The following is a 21,121-nucleotide window of genomic DNA, read 5'->3' on the forward strand; positions in this document are numbered from 1 at the left end:
GAAAACGGCAAAGTAGCAGAGTACATTCTGTAAAACGAAGAAAACGAAGGTGCAAATGCGCCCCAATTCTTGGCCGATCCCCCTGTGTGGGTATGTGCCATCACATTAGAGGAGAACAACAACAAGGTGCAAGACCTCGTGCGGTTTCGTTGCCTAATTAAACGGTCTTCACCTGAATTAATCGGTTTACAACCTTCACTGCCGATAAACATTTGCTAGCTGACCAACAGCCTTACCACCGTTACATGCGCACAAGAACGTAAGGAAGTAGTCTGACGCTCGATTGGAATCGATTAAATATCGCAAGCAGAAATGCCGCGATATCCGCAACAACTATGCAGTAAACAGAACAGCCAAGTACTTTGTGATAGTTTTATTTACATGCATCTTTAATGTAAATGGAAACGACATTAATCTGGTGCGGGGTCTACCTAAAAAGCGCCGCTATAAGCTTGTGGTCTTCATGCTTTTCGACGTGTGTCCCGACGAGTTCTTTGCAGATGGGAAATCCACTGCTTTGTCAATCATCTGGGGACAAAAAGGGGGGAAAATACAAAGGAACATAAGGTCATGTAGAACACAACGTAATCTTGTTTAGGTAATTTTCAAAACGAATATTGTCTATCTTCGTCAATTCACACTAGAATACGCAACTTTGGCAGGTCTCGACTCAATACCAGTATGAGTGACTGCATCCTAAAAATGCTAGTTTTAAACACTGCAGTACAGTGTGCCATAACAACTGTAATCTGGAAAACATAAAAATGCACTTGCGTATAGCGTGCTTATAAAATAACAGCTGAACACTTTGTTTACAGTACTGATTTCAGAACCATGAAGCGACAGCAGAGGGAATTCTGTGGTGAAAACATTTGTTTTAGTTTTATGTTCTCACTCATTAAACTAACGTTTTGCCAGTGATGCTGCACCTTTGTTCACATCATTCAGAAAAGAAAGTTACTAAGAAATCTTTCGAAAAACATCAGAACACAGACCTGAAGTGGATGATGACCATCCCCACTTTTGGTATTTATCATCTGTGGTTCACCACAACTAAGCCGTTTCATGGAAACAGTAGCAACGTAAAGGTGGCATTAAAACCTTAGTTTTGTATACAGCACACTATCCCGGTTCAGTGGATGGAACTTGAATTGGAATATAGCAGTGATACATTATGCATAAATTACGCTAATCAGACCAAGAAATTTAAAATATTCAAATAAATAGGCAAACTAGAAACAAAACAAAGGAATGAAGGCAACCCTTACTCCACTTTGCCATCCTAGCAAGGTACTATCCAACTGTTGCAATGCATCCCATAATATGATAATTACTTATTTAAAGAAACTATCTTTATAATACAATGCTTCACAAGATGCCAAAAATTAACCCATCTGTATCAAAGCAACAGAAGTTTTTACAAGCAACATCTAATTCATGGCTGACCACATTAGTGTGACAGTCACAATCTACAGCAAGGCAAGGACTTACCGAATTTGGCCTTATGTAAGACAGCACAGCATGAGTGACGTGCAGAATCAGGATGACTAGCCAGAAGATTTGAGCAAAAACAAAGCCACAGCCTTTTGCCCTGTTAAAAAACAAAAAAATGCAGATTGTCGAATAACAAGAAAAGGGCACCTCTGTTGCAACTCTGTAACAAACAAAAGTAGTACAGTACAAAGCTGCTGCCCTACTGAAGTACAGTGAGACCCTGTAACACAGGACCACAAAAAAATTACACTTAAATCTGCAGTAAGCACGGACCAAAAAAAAGAACACCCTAAATATGGTTTGGTTTATTTGGTTTGTGGGGTTTAACGTCCCAAAGCGACTCGGGCTCTGAAAGACGCCGTAGTGGAGGGCTGCGGAAATTCCAGTCACCTAGGGTTCTTTAATGTGCACTGACGTCGCACACCACACAGGTGCCTTGCTTTTTGCCTCGATTGAAAAGTGGCCACCATGGCCAGGATTCAATACCGCATCCTTAGACACCGTCGTTAAGTGCCCTAACCACTACACCACTGTGGCAGCGACACGCCCTAAATACATCCACTGACCTGGTAAAAGACTGCACCAAAATCATCCCAAGAAGGCACATATGAAAGCTTTCGTTCACGTAAGACCAGCTGTTCTGCTCTACTAAGCCCCATTATATGGCAAGCAGACAAAGCATATTTATTAAACATGCAATTTCTTGTATGCAGGGGTCTCGCTCCCTTCAGCTACCTCGTCAGAGTGAACTTCTCGCCGAGCCTGGCAACCGAGGCAAAGCGCCCAATGCACAATAGCTATAAAGAGTTGCTAAACACATGAAAATAAGGCGGTGCTGACCACTGACAAAGAAAAGGAGGCAGTGAAAAAACCTTGAAACTGTGCAGCACAAATGTGTGAAGCAGGAAGGCAAGAAGGAACTCGATGGCAGCTGCTGCATAAAAGGCTGCATGTGTTAATGCGCGGGATGCTTTCTGCAGAGTAGTGCGGATTCCTTGTTTACAATATCGGAAATTTAACATTTTTCGCCAAAGGAAACTAGAGGCTTTAAGCATTAAGTATTTCAATTACCCATGCATTCTACTTTTTCTTCCCAAAATCACAATTAACCTAGCAAGCATTACTTATAAAACCACTGTCAGCATTGACTCTGCCTGTGCCCTTGAATAAACGTAGACGAATGATCTTGGCATGAGCTGAGCTCTCCTAGAAGTTGGATATGTTCTGCAGACAAGCTGGTGATCCTCATAGTTCCTCAACAGTGAAGCCCTAACGAAATGCGGGTGAGCAGAGAACACCACTTTAAAAGGGGTCTCTGAGCTTAAACAGCAAAGTCAGAAAGCGCCGACACTCATCTCCAAAACTCAGCCAGCCTACCCCACAGTTTTCTTTCGTGGCATAGACCACCAGCATGTTTGTCGCAAGTAATGCTAGCCATATGCTCTGTGTGCAAATAAACTAGCCGCATTGCCTCATCCCAGCGCTCCTCTTCAAGTTCACTGCCAGAAGAAACTTCATAAAAGTGGTGCCTACCTTTCCAGCCTCTCACTAAGTGAGACTGGGGGCTCATGGTCAATGGCATCGTAGACAACCTGCGTTCGTCTGGCCACATTCTCCCACTGGTACATCCTGCTCACTCGAGCATGCGCCTCTGCGACAGGCACAATGTCACCTCGGCGGTGCCGCTCTATGGCACACTCGAGCCCTTCAAGAAGACCTGCAAAGTTGAGAGCATTATAATCAACAAGCACCAAACACATTCCAAAAGAGCGCTATACTCGCAATGCGGCAATGCTCAACTCCCAACAGCTAGCATTAATACTATTGCAAACACCCCAGTGACGCAACGTGATCATAAGCACTAGGCCTGTGACAAGTGGAAATTGCATGTATATTAGAGAAAACAGCTGCGCTCTTGATGTGCCCTCAATCTGTTGCGATTTACTTGACCTAAATAAATGTATGGTTTAACTATAGTTCTAGCAACAACTTAAAGCGGCCCTGCAACGCTTGTCCGCTACGATTTAGATGAATTATTTATGTCATGCAGATGCCGAATCAAAAAAGAATGACAGGGTTCGATGCAGTAAAACCGGAGTTATTAAGGAATGTTTTTTCTAAATACAAGCAAACCAAAAATTGCCCTCAACTCAACTTTCCCAGTCTTTCCCTATCCCATTTCACTCGCCCAATGACAGCCTACATGAACACTTCAATACAACATCGCAGAAGATGTCTTCTCATGGTTTCCCAGTCGCTATAACACGTTTTTGCTAAAGTTGACAAGATCCCTTCCATGATGCCTCGCAGAAATAAAGTGAGGAACAAAGAAACTGAGAGCAGGCAGGGAAAGGAGGCATTCCTTTGTCACCGTGCACCCCCAACTATTGTTATTTTCAACGTGCTCCTTGACCGCTCCTCTCTCACTATCCGCAAGCATCCTACAATAGCAAGGAGCAAGTGGCGAGGTCGTTCCACAGGTAGCTGCCACAAGAGGTCATGAAAGCAGTAAAAGTCTGCGACGTAAAGTAGTAACCAGCACCTCTGTTGGTGCTCGTTGAGTCACTTGTACAATGTGACATAAGTTTTTCCTAATGGACACAATTTATTCAAAACATCTGCTATGATAATTATTCAAAGCATCAAACGCATGAATGTTGACATCATATCTGCTACAAAGGACCGCTACTGCGTACCGACACTGTCAGTACCATGATTTTGCTTCTCAAGCAAATTTATATTAAATATCCAAATATGTGCGTTACGACCCCTGGTAATAACATCGCCATACAATTGCAACAAACAAGCAAAGAAATGCACTCAAATTATGTCACACTATGCCTTTAGGGTAGCTCTCTGCTTCTACACACATCCTTTGTGCTCTCCACCCCACTTTACATTTCTAATAGTACTCCTGTCACATAGACATGGCTGAAAAATTCCCTTCAGCCCAACTCGTCTTATCTCGAAAGAAATGCGTGCCATGTCACAGAGTCACTTAGGAAAGGAAGCTTAAGAAAATTTCGTAGTGTAAGAAGTTCGATCATCTCCTTTGAGCAAATAAAGGGAGTAGGCTCGCTTCTGTAATCGGATACAACTCAAGTTTGCAGTAGACGACACACACAATTCCTTCGCGAAAGAAGGTAGTCCATTGCTTTTCTGATTACCATAAAGAAAGTGAACAGTCAGGCCAAATCAGAAATGCAAGAATTTTAATACATCTGGCTCGTTTGTAGTTGTCAAATGTGAAAAACTGATTGTGTCCTGAGTTCTGATTTTTAACAATAAATTTTGATATTCATTTCCATTTTAAGAGCAATATTTTTATTGTATGATATAAGTATTTGAGCCCAGAAAAAGAAACGTTTCCGCAATTTGACTCCCAAACCAGAAGCATATTGTGGCCAGTGGAGTGGACAAAACAGCTTAAGTGAAGTTGAGAGCATATATGTTTCACTTCGAAAAAAAAAAAAACATTACATATTTCTTCTTATTTGAGTGCCAAAATGGTGGTACTTAAGCAAAAAAAGACATTAAAAAATACCCCAGATACTCTCAACTCAAATTTTTTATGTGCATTGGCCCTTGAGGGCTTGTCTAAAATGATCATTGTTAGACATGTGACATGGTAACAACTCCATTGAGCAGGAACTCCCTGATGGTGCTTTATGGGAAGGAAGCTCGAAGGAGTTGCGAGTTGCCCATGTGACATAGATATAAGTCCTCCAAAAGTCCTCCAATGTTTGTAAAAGTGGCACTCCATTTCATGAGTATATCTTACACAAAAAACAGACTTTTTCAGCAACACAGAGGTGATGGATATCACTATAGTGATATGCAGGCAGCAGAAAGGACTCTGAGAATCATGCCTATATGTTAAGGTGCACAGCGTATAGCTACAAAGCACAAATGTCGTGCCTTTGCGATTAAGGGTCTTGAAGTCCACGGCACTCCTCCTGTACCTTCGCAGCCCAAAGGAGGCTGCCTTTAGAGATCCTGCAGTGGCAAGACTGTTAGTGTGGAAAAAAATTATTTCTTTAAAAATCGATTAATGTTTGAAATCACCTTATAAATATAGAGGAGGCCTCTCTCGATTTTGATTTTCTTTTTTACCATTGCTTCCACTTTATGCTCAAATCTCAAAACAGCATAACTGTTGCAGCAACGAGTGGTCTATGGTGGCAATAAAAAATGATGCGCTGATTCTGATGAGCAAACCTATCAGTGCTTTTATGGAGGAAATAGGATAAAATAAATTTATAAGCTGAAAGAATTAATAAAGCACTCAACTTCAACTTGAATGTTTTTAATTGAGCTACTTCATGGAAAAAGACGGGTGCTAAAGTTCAATGAATTTTACTTATTTTTTAAGGTGCACTGTGTGGATGTATCACTGAGAGAGGCATTTTTACAGGAAGGACCTTCAAGGATTGCATGTGAGAGGAACGCAAGTGCAACAAATTAAGCAGGTGTCACACAAATCTTAAAAGGACTCTATGACTGACGTTGATGCCAAGGTATGTCAGTTGATGTATCAAAGAAGCAGGTGCAATTATGCTTGAGGCATACACTCTGGGATGCACTCTAAACTCAGTCTCAGCACATGCCAAAACCAAAGAGCAATCTGCTTTAAAGGACTTAAAATATATTATACTGTCTAAGATTTTATTGTAGACATAAATTACGGTACATGCCACTGCCCAATATCAAAGCCCAAAATATATGGTTAAAAAATACTGATCAAACATAGCATAGAATAAAAGAAAGTTCTGTGCAGGACACAACGTGAGGATGCAATAGCATCACTGATTCACAATGTGCTGGGATTTGTTGACAGTAGGTGGTCCTGGTGAGCATAGTTGTGGATGTCACCACACTGCTCTCAGAGAAGGACGTGCTCAGGGCAGGAAGTGGGCAGCGACAGTAAGACATACTATTGCCTTTTCTATTCTTTCTTCCAATCATTCTAGACCCAGGCTAACCACACACACAACTATGTTCAGCACTTCCTTCACTCTTTCCCTGTCTCCACTTATTCCACTTCACTAAGGAAGTAAAAAAGCAAGATAAAGGAAAACAGAAAGCATTAGCTATTTTTGACTTGCCTCGCACACAGGGATCACACAGGTGGATCAGATCTGGTGGAAGTACCTCAGGCACGCCTCCAACCCTCGTGCTCACAACCTGTAAGCTGAACAGTGAACACACAATCAGTTAGAACACACAGGAAAGCATTTCAGGTAACTGCCCTGAGACTAAATAGAATAAAAACCAATTGACTTTCTTTTTTTCTTTTTTGCACAGTGAAGCCTACGAAAGTAATCTCACCCACAAGCACACGCCTCCACAATAGCCATGCAGAATGCCTCCGTCAATGAAGCATTGAGGAAGATGTCCCCTTGAACCATCACCTGAGAAAGATGGCCATTGCACCTCAACCATGAGTGCATTTCACAGGAGTTAAAATGCAACACAAAGGAAGTAACAGCAAAATAAAAAAACGATATCTGCCTTTTGTCTGACCCTGGCAGCAGTGTGGTAGTTCGTAAGACTACTTTTCAATAATTTCACGGTGGCAATGTTATTCAGGAGAGAAAGTGCTGCGTGGCATGCAATTTGAATGAGGAAATAAACACTCCAACAGCAATCATGGCCATTTTGATGCCAACCTTCTCAATTTAGTTTTATATATTGCCATTCTTAATAGTCATATGCTAAACAGCTGATCCAATGTCAGCATCAGTGGTCCATCAAGTCACTGATAAAAAATGAAAAGAACTAGACTGGAATACAGCAAAAGGGAAAGCTATAGATCTTACTCAAGTAAGCATATGTCATCGTAGCAAATGCCAGCCTCAATAGAGAACTGGAGCCACAGGTAATTATTGTTTCGCTGCCGCTCATATTCTATTATAACCAATTTTGATAACAAGGCAGCTTATGATCTGCAAGCGTGCCTAAGAACTGTCCACTCCTCACTGTTCATGTGCACACAGTACTGTACTGACCAAAAACAAAGGCTGCCCTGAACACAGTAGCATAATTAACAGCAGGCTTTAATATTACTTTTCTTGACACCTTTCCAATGTGAGATACCAAGGTAAGGTTTGTAAATTTCAGTACTCACATCTCTCACAGAGTCATGCTCAATGGCTCCCAACATAATAATTCGTTCCTGCAGCCGATGTCTTTCCCTGACTTCTTCAATCACCAACCGTTTCGGACCATCACCACCTGAATTAAAATGAAAACGGTGTGAGAACACTCACAAGCAGCTCTGATCCTTAAATTCTTTTGAGAAAGGATAAGAAACTGGGAAATTATAAATTTTCAAAACACGGCTATGACTGGACAGCCTAGAAGAGAACACCAAGCATAGACGGCAAGCACTAACCACATACATTCCTCCCAAGAAAAAGTTTTTTTCATGTTAAACACAGAGTGAAAGCAGTTTTCAAACATTCCAGGAGACACCTAAGAACAACTTTGCATCCAAGAAATGTCTTTTCAATATTTCATGTCAATCAAGTTTGTTACCTATAATTTGAGTACAATAAGGAACGATTTTGCAAGTCAAACAATTTTTCCCCAAGACTTCATGGACTGCCGAAAAGATGCATGGTGGCAAAGCTTTGCCGAGATCGTAACGGTCATGCACAGTGCCATGCTGCCTGCTGAAGTGGCATTGGCTGCTGATCCTCACAGGAGTGATTCTGGCTGTGGCTGCCATATTATAATGGAGACGAAGTATAAAAATGCCCGTGTGCAGTGCAATTCTGGCACGTGTAAAAGAAGCACAGGAAGTCAAATTAATTCTCAGACCACTACTGCAGCATCCTTCGAAGCCCATGTTTTGCTCCTGTGAGCTGAACCCCACAACTTGCATTTTTTTTACGCTGTCATGCTGAATGGCTTTGCTTGCCTTGCTCAAATGCTAATTAAGAATCTTATTAGAGAACTGAGCGATAAAAGAAAATATAATAACAAAGTGCAAGTTTAAGCATGACCTGTTTTGCAGGCATGCATTCGCTTAAAGCTATTTCACGACGTGCCCGTGTGCTGTGCGATGTCAGTGCACGTTAAAGAACCCCAGGTGGTCGAAATTTCTGGAGTCCTCCCCTACGGCGTCTCTCATAGCCTGAGTCGCTTTGGGACGTTAAACTCCACAAACCAAACCAAACCATTTGTCTAATACATTAAAGCACCCTCAAAAACATTGCAGCATGCCCAATGTCATTCCTATGTCCTGAAAACGCCCCCTGTAGTGGCATTCTCTACAACTCATTTGTCTAACCCCCGCCGGAGTGGCACAGTGGTTACGGCACTCGACTACTGTTCCCAAGGACGCAGGACCGAATCCCGGCCTCGGCGGCCACTTTTCGATGGAAGCGAAAAGCAAGGTGCCCGTGTGCTGTGCGATGTCAGTGCACGTTAAAGAACCCCAGGTGGTCGAAATTTCTGGAGTCCTCCCCTACGGCGTCTCTCATAGCCTGAGTCGCTTTGGGACGTTAAACTCCACAAACCAAACCAAACCATTTGTCTAATACATTAAAGCACCCTCAAAACTGGTATCACCTCTAAGTTTGACATCAGTTTAACTCCTCTACTTAAAAGTCTTTTCGATTCTTTTAATGCAACTCTGAGAACCTTAGGGATAAATATATCCTAGAGCTCTGGCACAAAATTGACTTCATCCTTGCACTCCTCAAAAGTTTCTCAGGATCACTCGTGAGCCTTTCATGCAGAGAAGCCAAACTCATCAAGTAGTTTCCAAAGAAAAATATATATATATAGAAGTGACATAAAAACATCACATAAGCAGTGGCACAAGCATGGTCCACATTCATATACCACCACACTGATACATAAAACTGAATTAGGTTGGCAATACACATGAACTCAGAACAGTGACACAGATCTGTCTAGTGGGAAGCTCGCCAGCTTACCTATGATGAACTGTACATCAGGGTGCCTGTTGCAGATTACTGGGATGACACCGGCCATGAGGTCAACACCCTTACGGTACACCAGTCGACTGACCACGATGATCGTAACTAAAAAGAGGGAAGAATGTGACATGGTTGGTTGGTGCCTTTCTAGACTATGAACCAACATAATCATCCACCCAAAAGAAATTAACAAGGCAGGGCTGCACACAAAAATTATTTTTATTCCGTGCTGTCAAGTAACAGGCAGTGTGTAAATATTTCAATATTTCTATTAAAAAAAAAACTTATGTATCTTTGTTATCTACATGGTATAAAGGGACGGGTCTCACAGTTACGATTTCCTGACGTAGTCGCGAGCCAAATGTAGATGTTTGGAAACTGTCACCTGTCATAGCTCATCATTTTCATTGCACAGCAAACAAGTTGCATGACGGAGCAAGGCTAATGCTCCTTACATGCTCAAAAACAAGCAGCAGAAAGAAAGAGTGCCACTGGACAGTGCTCGAGACCTGATACTAGGGAATAAAATTGTCTCCACCAAGAGCACAGCAAGCATGCATCTTTGCCGTGATCAGTGAAGGTATGGTGGCTTTATCGAGAGAGAACATGCGCAGGCCTTGGTTTAGCTTTTTCTTTCTTTCGCAGTGCAGACAATTTTTGGAAACGTAGCTTTATAAGTGTCTTCAGAGGTTATTTAAATCTACATTACTATGGCACCTACAGACTGTGTTCCACCCTCTATGTACTTGTATAACAATTGGTGGTCATGAACAGGCACTACTTTGCTTAGAGTAAGAGCCTTGCTCTTCATTTTATTTTTAGAAGAATGAATAGCAAACAGTGTGTTTACGTACTGAACCAAAATGTTCAGTCCTGTTTGCAGTCTGTAAGTGGCATTTTGCTCAATACATAATCAAATGAGCAATGGGTACAGAAAGCATTTTTACGTTGGATGGAAAATTTTGCATATTTATACGTGCACAACACAAGGCACAAAATGAGTGCTTGTCGGTTGTGTGCTCATTTTGTACCCTGTCTCATGTACGTGTAATAAGAACGAGCTTTTCTATATATCAAAATATGTACTGGCTAGCCTGACTACAAGCTGTAGCCTGGTATTGAAATATGGGTCGTCACCTTTCTTTGAAGGTTTTTTATTCAGGTCAGGAAAGAATACTGCAGTCTCCACAGCATTCGGTATGACAGACACCCTGGCAGGAGGAACTTTTGCCCTCAGCACCGTGTTCTCCTTACTGAAAAGCAAATGTAAAAATATCAGCACTTTGTTTATTGGCCCTGAAAAATAAGAATGTGAGGTCAACTGCCAGTTCCAGACCAAACAAAAGCAAAGAACAAAATTTATCCTACAACTGCAAATTGGGTTTCCTAACAGCTGTGCACACATATTGCCCTACCTTCTTTAAGCACTCTCTTATTCAGGTCCCTGCTAATAAACTATAGAGGAGGAACAAAAGTTGAAGCTTCCCCCTTGTTACCATCATACAAATAATGAGACTGCACGCATGTCTGTCTGCTAGGGAGCTTCAAACAAACCACACATTCCAGGTCTGCCAGTGGGAGATAGCAATATCCCACAAAAACTATAGTTCTGATTTTACAGTTGCTTACAAGACAACTAAAATAATCCAACTGGACATAACTGCAGCTACACAACAATGGGTGGCTGCCAAAGCTGTGTGCTAATTGCCTCTTGAGAATGTACAGCCAAGTAAGATAACACAAATGGAGTTATATTTACCCAGTATGAGAGACACATATCACATGGTTGGCAAAGGAAAGAGACATGCTGAGAAGTTTGTTGGTGATGATTGCACTGGCATCCGCAAACCCAAACAATGAATGATCCGTGAAGACAGCTCGAAGGCCCAAGGTGGATGCATGAAGCATAACCTCCAATGCTAGTGATGAGAATGCCTTGAAAAGAAAAACAGAGTTGTGATCAGAAAGTGTTCAAAACAGCCTTAAGCAAATTATATGACAGTGCATCAATAACATTATCAGAATGCGGACGCTCGGTGAACCCTTCCTCTGCGGCATTAATTCTCGGTGCCACGATGTTTACATACATAGTTAATGAGTTTGTTGTTTTTAATTGCCTAGGTCCGTATGCTGTACATGTCTATAATTTCTGCGCGTTTTGCCTCCTGGCTTCACATGCTATAAATACTGTTTGCTTTAGTGGCATCAGCCAAAAGGAAGCGGTGCTTACCGAGTGTGCGTGCACAACCGTGATCTCTTCTCTGATGAGAATATTCCGTATGAGCGGAAAAGAGATCATAATAGTCGGCAGAGTGCACTGGTTGTATATAACAAGAAAGGGGAGGTAATAAACCTGAAAAGATAAGACAGGTAAGGCCAAAAGAACGGGGGAAAAAAAGATGGTAAGAACTCATATTGTACCTTGAGTCCAGAAGTCATATACCGCACTCCCTTCCTGTCCCCATAAGCATGTGTTATAACACAAACTTTGTGCCCCAGAGATAGTAGGCACTGAGAGAGTTGATAAATGTGACTTTCTACACCTCCTGTGTTGGGATAGAAGAAATCTGAGACCATGCTGCAAAAAACAGGCAGGTATGTGACAATCCAAAACACAAAAGCGAAACTAGCCGCTCATAAACAAGAACCATCAAGCCATTCTTCGCAGGAGGATGTTACTTACCAAATTCGGTGCCGCTTTCGTCCCATTTTGACAGTTTTAATTAGGCTTCGGCTACGGGTATGATCCAAACGGAAGATAGCAGACTCGAATCATCGCAGTATGCTACTCACTACAAAGTCGAGACATTAACATGAACGCATCATGAACGCATGCATGAAAATGACCACGTGATTCACCATTAGAAGAAAAATCTGACCTTATGTAGACAAATGAACGCAACGAACACTCAAAATGTGATGGTAGCATCTAATAACTCTGGTGGTAGACAAGTCCGATGCAGCTTGCAGTTTTTGCTCTTGCCAACTCTGCGACTCTACTGTGGCGCCACACTCAGCGCAACGTCAATATAGGAAAAGTTTCATTCATTGGAGTGTGCAGGCCGAGAAAAGCCGCCGGTTCCGGGTTTCGGCGTTTCGGTGGTTCGTCATCCCGCTGGCTGGGGTCGCGGTGTCAAGGGTGTTCAAGGGTACGAAGTCTACTTTCAGTTGGTGTCGGTTGTTTCTTGCGAAGAAGAGTTTCAGCTCAGTGCACACCTGTCATCCTAACCGGCGCAGCATGTCGAACGTGTGCTTAATTGTCATCGACGGATGGGGACTTTCGGACGACCCGCACGGTAATGCCATCCTCAATGCCAAAACACCGGTGATGGATGAACTCTGCAAAGCGGAAGGTCAGTTCCTGCCGCTGGAAGCATCGGGGCTTGCCGTAGGCCTGCCTGCCGGTTTGATGGGCAACAGCGAAGTAGGCCACCTCAATATCGGTGCTGGCAGGATTGTGTATCAAGATATTGTTCGTATCAACATGGACGTGGAGAGCAAAGCCATTCAAGACAACGAGTTCTTCGTAGAGGCCTGCAATCGGGCGAAGTCCAAAACAGGTCGCATTCACCTTCTTGGGCTCGTCAGCGACGGCGGAGTCCACTCTCACATAAACCACATCTTCGCCCTGCTGGAGGGCGCTAAGAAGCACAATGTGCCCCACGCCTTCATCCAGTTCTTCGGCGATGGCAGGGACACCAGCCCTACGAGTTCGATCAAGTATGCCCAGCAGGTCCTCGACAAGACAGCACAACTCAAGTACGGCTCCCTTGCCACTCTGATCGGGCGCTACTACGCCATGGACCGAGACAAGCGAGAGGAACGCGTCAAGATCGCTTTTGAAGGCCTTGTCCAGGGAATTGGTGACAATGTGGACCAGGGCAATATCATCAAGCATATCCAAAGCCTCTACGATGCCCCTGAAGACAAGAGACAAACCGATGAGTTCCTCAAGCCCATCATCACAGACCCGAACGGCCGCATCAAGGACGGAGATACGTTGGTCTTCTGTAACTTCCGTGCTGACCGCGCCCGCCAGCTCTCCGAGGCCCTCGGAATCAAACCCAACTTTGAGACCAGCGTTATTCCCAAGGACATCAAACTGTACACAATGACACAGTACAAGAAGGAGTATCCTTTTCCAAATTTGTACCCTCCAACGGTGCCAAAGAACGTGCTCGCAGAATGGCTTGCCGCCAAAGGGAAGAGCCAGTACCACTGCGCCGAGACGGAAAAATACGCGCATGTGACCTTTTTCTTTAACGGTGGCCAGGAGAAGGCCTTTAACGCGGAGGAGCGCTGCCTGGTGCCCTCGCCCAAAGTGGCCACTTACGACTTGATGCCCGAAATGAGCAGTAAAGGGGTGGCCGACGAAATGGTTAAAGTCATCACCGAAAAGAAGCACCCCTTCGTTATGTGTAACTTTGCTCCGCCCGATATGGTGGGACACACCGGTGTCTACGAGGCGGCCATAAAGGGTGTTGAGGCAACTGATATCGGAATCGGACGCATCAGGGACGCCTGCAAACAGAACGGCTACGTGCTGCTGGTCACCGCAGACCACGGGAATGCAGAACTCATGAAGACTCCGGACAACAAGCCTGTCACCAAGCACACTACAAACAAGGTCCCTTTCTGCATGACTGGGAGCCGCAAATTCTGCAAGCCAAGTCATACTCCAGCTCTCTGCGATGTGGCCCCAACCATCCTGGACCTGATGAATATTCCCCAACCTACTGAGATGACTGGAAAGTCTGTGCTGGCGCACTAGGATGACATTGAGAAAAAAAAAAAAAAAAAACGCATATTCCCGGTGTTTTGGAGGCTTTACTCAATTCCTGACCTTCCCGAAAAATCCGTAGGTTGAAAACATCTTATTTATCTGTCAGTGTCAATAAACGTGTCTTTGATGTCTCAATTTGTGGCTAATTTCGTAACACTGTCAGCACTTGAAACGCTACCTGCAGAACTACTTCTACTAGTTAGCTCTGGTAGGAATTGATGAATGAAAGTTTTCATCGCTCGATGGAGGTCTCGTCGAGCTCGGTGGGTAAAAAGCTCCTAATCCAAGGCTCCTTCAGTGATGCAGGCCCAATCGATCAGGTTGACAGGAAATTTCAATAACGCGGGCAATGCGCCTCCTTGCTCTCCCCATGACGCACGAACTACGCGCCGCTGCGCACGACCGCCTTCGAACCCTCTCCACTTCGCGGAAGCTGGCGAACCACCGCGCGCGTAGTAGGCGAAGCGAAAGTGCTACGTGCGCGAAATCAGGCACGCGCACATTTGCTTCGGCGCCAGGAAGTCGCGCGCCGCGTTAGTTTTCGCCAGGCTTTCTGTGAACGCTTCTGAATTAAGTAGTTTCTTTGCTAAGGCACGCAAGATGGGCAGGTGTCAAATACGTGGATCAGATCGCCACCTGCACTGGTAGATGTTCTTGCAAATTTCATTGCACAGTGAATTTAGTGTCGGAAAGTCTACTAGTTAGTGTGGGCCAGTCACCCAGTAGGAAACAAAGGCAGCGCTGCTCCTTCAAGCAGCTGCAATGCCAAACATGCGTCCTTCAAAAAAGAAAAACACCGAAACTGTGAAAGAACAAGGTGACGGTGAAAATAGACCAAAGACGCAACGCTAAAACAGTACACAAGGTTCGTCCAAGGCCGTCGCTTCTGCGATCCCCGCGCGGGATCAATTCAGCCATCAAAAAGCGCCACTGTTGCATCTCGCCAGGGAAGAAAAACCCGCAAGATGCCGACCATCGATATTTTGCGCAGTGTACGGGTTCAGCGTACGAGACCGTAGACACGCTACGGTGGTCAGTTAAGTCGCATGATATCAACGATACATTACTTTCCAAACAATTATCGTGCACATGAAACGCGGAGCTTGCGCGAACTCCGGTTACTCCTGTGCACCCTGACAAAGACCAGGAAAAAGCCCCAGTTTCGACTTTCGCTACATTGCTACATTGAGAAAAAAAAGCAATTGCTTTCTTTTGATTTATTGCCAATTGCTTTATTGCAGTAATATTACTGAAGCAATATCGAAACTTGCTCCTTTTGTGCGGCACCACAGTATTTACAAAAAAGAAAAAAAGTTTTTGCGGGCTATAGCGGGCATAAGATCATATTTTTAAAAGGAAAACTTGTAAACACAGCTGCGTTGATATAAATACCCCGTCCCCCGTCCTTTGTTCTTTTACCAAAGTGGCTGAACGTAACAGCACAATATGTAAACAGTGCCACAAACTACAGCAAGCATACCTCCTGAAGACATGACAGAGGTTGAAATGGAATGAAATATCCCACAAAAGCAGCATACAATTACAATAGTTATTACATAAGTATAGTTACAAAACGTTATCATTCTTAAGCCTCAATCTCAAGCAGTTGTAGATTGTGCTAAGCATAATCCATGTCTTTATATGCCATCATCTCTATGATAATGCATTAATTAAGCCTTGAGCAAATTGTCATGTGCCTGCGGACTTGATTCGCACTTGTAAAGCAAGCTACTGTGCCTGTATATATATTTCACATGCCTTCTCCCACATCGTCACCCATCATGATCTTTCTTCTCCCCTTCCCCAGTGCAGAGTAGCACGCCAGATTTTAATTATTCCGGCCAACCTCTCTGCTTTTCCTTTCAATAAATCCATCTATCTATCTATGATTTCCTTCAACTCACATGTCTTCCTAGCTCATGCCACAAATTCATCTGACTGGGCTCAGAAGTCAAACCTAGAACTGGCAAAGCACTGAAAGTTTATCTTCTATCTGAAATATGGGCGTTTTCTTCCAATTGATGGACAAAATTCTTGTTCGCCAACAGCACTGCCATGGCCCTTGACAGTGAGACTTATTTGCTGCTTCATAAACCAGTATTTCTTTGAAGAATGGAATGGTGAGGCAATGCCATAAAAGTAATGCCACATCTTTGAAGCATTCTCAGCTCACTGTCAAAGAAGTCGAGCCCAGTTGTTGCATCTGCTCTTAACTATAACGTGGTCCTTAAAATGCTTACATCTCAACCACTGCACTCCTCCTGTAAAAAGGTTAATTAAATTCGATGCAACAAAAACATAAGGTGCTCTAGTGTATGCAAAGCAGATATTTAAAGGTACGCAAATGCTAGACTGGGCAAGTTTGCTACAGCATGCAGCCACAAGGAGCTCTTATGCAGCACTAGTGAAAACACTGGTTGATGAACATTTTCTAAATCTATCAGACAGATTTCTTTTAAACTGCATTTTTTCCAGTCGCTAAAGAACACAAAATGTTTGCGAAGACTGTCAACACATTAAGTCATGCACCTGCTTTTCGGAGCCATGTCAGCAGCGTTTCGCATTCGTCTACAGCATTATGAAGTAATGTGCTTATGCAGATACCTCTTCAAACCACTCGAAACAGATGCATTGATGCCAAATACAATAACTTTTTTTTTTTTTTCATCATTCTGCTCACTCATATAAATAAGATACTATGCTGTTCTTTGGCTTACTGCATTATTTGATATAACAAGCCAGAATCCAGGCACTGCCTCATACTTGCATATTTAATTTATTCCTCAAAACAAGCACATAGTTCGAGATATCTCCCAGGAAATCAGTGTCAGGTACAACATAATGGCACACTCTGAACACCAGAAGTGTGCGCCTTTTTGCAAAATTAAATGCAGCGGTAACTACAGCCACACACTTAGAAGGTATGGAGCCCAGAAATGATACTGTGCTTAGTGGCCGAATGTATGTTTTTGTGCATCCAGATTAAGCGACTGCCATGTCTCCAGCTCATATAAGCACAATTTAAGCATTATTGGTGGCATGTCCAAATTTAAGTACTAGGCTCTTCCCCTGTACCACCAGCGAGTACTACCAGTGAGCAAAGTGGTTATGCACCCCACTGACCTATAGACATCACTTCTTGCTCTTGAAAGAGTGCAAAACACTAACAATAGCCACTTAAATTGTACAGTGTGCAAGTGCGTGCGTAGTGAACAGTTGCCTGGACGCAGAGCTATTGCGGAGGACCGCCCGATGTGCCGGGCCTCCGTACAGTGTGCAAGTGCGTGCGTAGTGAACAGTTGCCTGGATGCAGAGCTATTGCGGAGGTCTGCCCGATGTGTCGAGTGCTCAGTGACCTAAGACATTTGCGGGTGGGCCTCAAGCAAACTATTGTATACTGTACCATAGTGTATATATTTTTTATTTTTACCTACCCTTTTCTTTCTCCCTTTCGCTCACCTCTGATATCCTCTACTTCTTCATCGCTATCCTTTTATTTCCGCCACCCCAGTTCAGGTGCTTCAGATATCAGATAGCAGATACCGGGGCTGGCAAACATCTTTTCTTTCCTTTTGTATATATAATAAATGACCACCACCACCACCACTTTAATTGCTCGCATCAGTTGCTTGCTGCAAACAACCCAGAATCAACAAGACAACTCTAACCAAAAATTGCACAGAGGATAAGAGTAATGTTAAGCACCTTCCAATGCCTATCAATCAAGTTCGAATGTGACTTTTATAAAAGTCATCTGTGGACCTTCTGCTTTTTTATTAATGCGTAAGCACTGTATGGCTATGTCAGCGGTTTTCGCATAGGCATGACTGTTTCGGCGCTGTAAAAGAGGAACTAGTTAGTATATTGGAAAAAGAATGGTACCATAAAATAGAGTGTCAAAGAAAGGTGTGCAAGTAACAAAATGGTTGATGTGGTTCAATTAGGTTATTAATTAGAGCCAATAACAATAATTGGTCCACAGAAAAAGAAAAGCGCAATGTCTGTCACACCTGTTCTGTGGACACCTTAACCGCATCCTAAAGGAAGGGAAGATGGTAATGAGAGCAGAAAGAGCGAAAGGGGTGCCGAAGTAGTGCATACTTACTAACATGTGTATGGGATGTGTACTGATGTTAATTACATTAATTTCGAAAATTCATATACTTAAAAGACGATGTTAAAGGCACTGTCTCGACTACTCTTAAAGCGAGCTTAGCCTTCCTCTTAATTTTTTCACTTCATTCTCTTTGGCTTGTGAATGAGCACACTGTACAGTCTGTATTTATGAAGACTTGCATATGTTACTGTGAACCAGTGCTGTTTTTCAAGTTACAATGTTGATAAAACTATTTTGAAGAGTCTCCCTATATGTTTCTGGGAACTCTGCATCTTTCCTTCATGCTTGCGCTAGACATTTCGACAATTGCATCAGCGAAAAACATGTACAACCAAAGCAAAAACAAGAGCAACATACGCAATTAAGTTTCACTGCAAGCAAACCCACGAGGCCACATTAGCAGAATACTTCTATGCCCAACCTGTGGGGACAGCAACCATCGCATTTGATGTCAACAGTGTGAATGCCTGAGATACAAACTATGTGGAAGTCAATGTAAATTTCTCACATCTAAAATCAACTAACCGCAATAGAAGAAATCAGCAAAAGCTCAGTACAACAAATATTTAAATATTTTTCCTGAAGCAAACAATTTTGGAATGCTGTCTCATTATGTCCCCATATCTCTTACATGGGTAGTTTAAAATATTCAACGAATGATGGCTCACTTGAGAAAGCTGGCCAGGGTAACTTGGCAGAATTAGCTGCCATTCTGACAGATCTGCAATCTAACATCAATGGCAGACGAAGTGATAATATACAACTGGTGGTTCCAGCTAGATAGGTAAACAAACAAAATGGCTGTGGACAATGCCGTTATAACAGCAGGCTAGGTGACACTTTTTGATAACCTGTAAAATACTGCCATTTAAGCTAGTGAACACAACAGCCTTCAACTCTCCTGATGCAAATGCGTAATGATTGGAAAAACACCCATGCATGGTAGCCAAATATGCCTTATCCTCATCTCTAAAGTGGTTGACTAAAGAATATGCAAAGGGCTGAACTCTGTAAGAATTGCAACTTACTAAATAAAATTATATAAAAAAGTCATACTAAGAAAATGATATAAGCATATCTTTGTTCTTTAATGGGCCACATGTGTTGCATCCTCATGTCGGAGAAAAGTTGACTTGTGTTCCACAAAAACCGCAACATGGTAAAGGCAGCTGACCGCCATTCAGTTCACACCTAGTTCACAGTTAAAGCTGGACGCAACAAACTTCCATGCAGGAAACTGAGAGATGGAGGTTATTGAATTACCCATTACCGCCTCTATCAGAGGATGTGCATTTGTGAACTATAACTAAGGTGTTGCAGCAGTTGACCTTGTCAGAATGAACTCACTAAGCAAAAGTATGTGACAACAAAACAGGTCTATCCCGAGAGGAACGTCTATGATCGCAATGAGTTAATGCACTTGGCACAATGCACTGTGCTCCAGCACAGTAGGCATCACTCCATGGTAAATGCAGGAGTCTCGGCAGCCTTTGTAGCCTCACACCATGTGTGGCACGTGCCACTAACTGTTCGCGCTGAAAAGCACTGCGGAACAAAACAGCGTGGCAACAAAGAAGGCACAGTATGATCAGTGCGAGCCCACTATTGCTGCGGATGGTAGAGAACATCAGTCATTAAGAACAAAGCAAAGATAAGTCCACTTCATTGTAGCTGGAATAGCTGGCTAGGCAGGTAGACAGAGACAAGAGGAATGTGTAAAGACAACTCTGCCTGCCTTCTCCAAAAGAGACAGTGGTAGCAGCTGCCACAGTCGCATTATTAATGCGACAGCAAAATGTTTCTTTATGCCTTAGAATAACAGGGGTTCACCGCGAGTGGTTGCTATGTGATCGTTATTTTTCAACCTTCACATAAAAACTGCACGTAACACAAACCTGCGTGTAATAAAAAAAAGTCAGGCTCTCCTTAGTTCCATTACACAGTACAATCTTGTTACTTCAAACCCCATTAATTCGGATGATTCGAACAATGAGCGTGGTTCCAGCCAATAGCCATGCATATACGCGATGTTGTATGCTCATCAATTTGGACATAGGCAGGCTTGTACTGATTAATTCGAACAAGGAACCACATTGAATTGCGACCCACAAAGCCAGCGGTCATCCAAATACACCTCCCTGAATACAATTGACTTGAAACAGTGACGCCCGTGCACCTCAGGCATGTACTCTGTAGAAAACGCAACGATGATCAGAAATCCATCGTAGTCGAAACCAGCATAGTTTCAGTTTTGCTTCCCTAAAATTCACATCACCCCACCCCTGCCATTAGGCGCGTGCGCCAGCCAATCGCGTCATTTGAGACACTGCTTTGCGCATCACTAGTCTTTTATCGTAGGTTGGTGTCAAGCCGTTCCCAACACCTATGTATATTTCCCCCTCTTACATTCACGCACATCCTCTGGGCTTCAGGCATGCTGACTCTTCGCGTTTTGAGGATGCACATACACATCACTATAGTACTGTGCAGTGAAGCATCCTCAAAATGGGATGAAGCCATTTACAAAGAGGCCTCGCTGCTATTGTGTTGCATTGCAAAAAGGGCGACACTATCCAGGTGTAACTGTACTGCGGTCTACCCGGGTCAAACCTGCGGGCTTATTTGATAAATGGATTGCATATCAAACTGACTTTTCCAGTTTCCCCAAGCTCAGCTGCCACTTTTACATAATCCCTCCTTTCATACGTTGTTGCAATATGAGCAAGTTGTGTGTGAGTGACATGACTAGTGGCTTTAAAAGACTCTTGGGCTACAGAA

The 21,121-nt window shown here is 43.2% G+C and overlaps 2 protein-coding genes across 3 annotated transcripts; one reads left to right on the top strand and one right to left on the bottom strand.

Moving 5' to 3' along the window:
* Positions 1–358: 358 nt before the first annotated feature.
* On the bottom strand, positions 359–12,368 carry PIG-A (phosphatidylinositol glycan anchor biosynthesis class A). Of its 2 annotated transcripts, XM_084598056.1 has the most exons (12): positions 12,127–12,368; positions 11,865–12,021; positions 11,674–11,796; positions 11,203–11,378; positions 10,581–10,696; positions 9,441–9,548; positions 7,622–7,728; positions 6,823–6,905; positions 6,600–6,685; positions 3,028–3,211; positions 1,492–1,591; positions 359–528 (listed from the first exon to the last, which is right to left on the bottom strand). In XM_084598056.1, exons 1-12 carry the CDS (start codon positions 12,150–12,152, stop codon positions 445–447), a joined length of 1,350 nt encoding a protein of 449 aa, XP_084454182.1. In that variant the 5' UTR covers positions 12,153–12,368; the 3' UTR covers positions 359–444. The 2 variants fall into 2 exon arrangements, with proteins under 2 accessions (XP_084454182.1, XP_084454183.1); XM_084598057.1 differs by lacking the exon at positions 11,865–12,021.
* Positions 12,369–12,472: 104 nt separating this feature from the next.
* LOC146196052 (2,3-bisphosphoglycerate-independent phosphoglycerate mutase-like) lies at positions 12,473–14,361 on the top strand. The gene has a single exon (XM_084598055.1). The coding sequence runs from the start codon at positions 12,682–12,684 to the stop codon at positions 14,212–14,214; it is 1,533 nt and encodes a 510-aa protein (XP_084454181.1). The 5' UTR covers positions 12,473–12,681; the 3' UTR covers positions 14,215–14,361.
* Positions 14,362–21,121: the final 6,760 nt, after the last annotated feature.

The sequence above is a fragment of the Amblyomma maculatum genome, chromosome 3 (genome assembly GCF_055883805.1).
Source record: "Amblyomma maculatum isolate TAMU_Amacu chromosome 3, ASM5588380v1, whole genome shotgun sequence".
In the NCBI taxonomy this organism is placed as follows: domain Eukaryota; kingdom Metazoa; phylum Arthropoda; class Arachnida; order Ixodida; family Ixodidae; genus Amblyomma; species Amblyomma maculatum.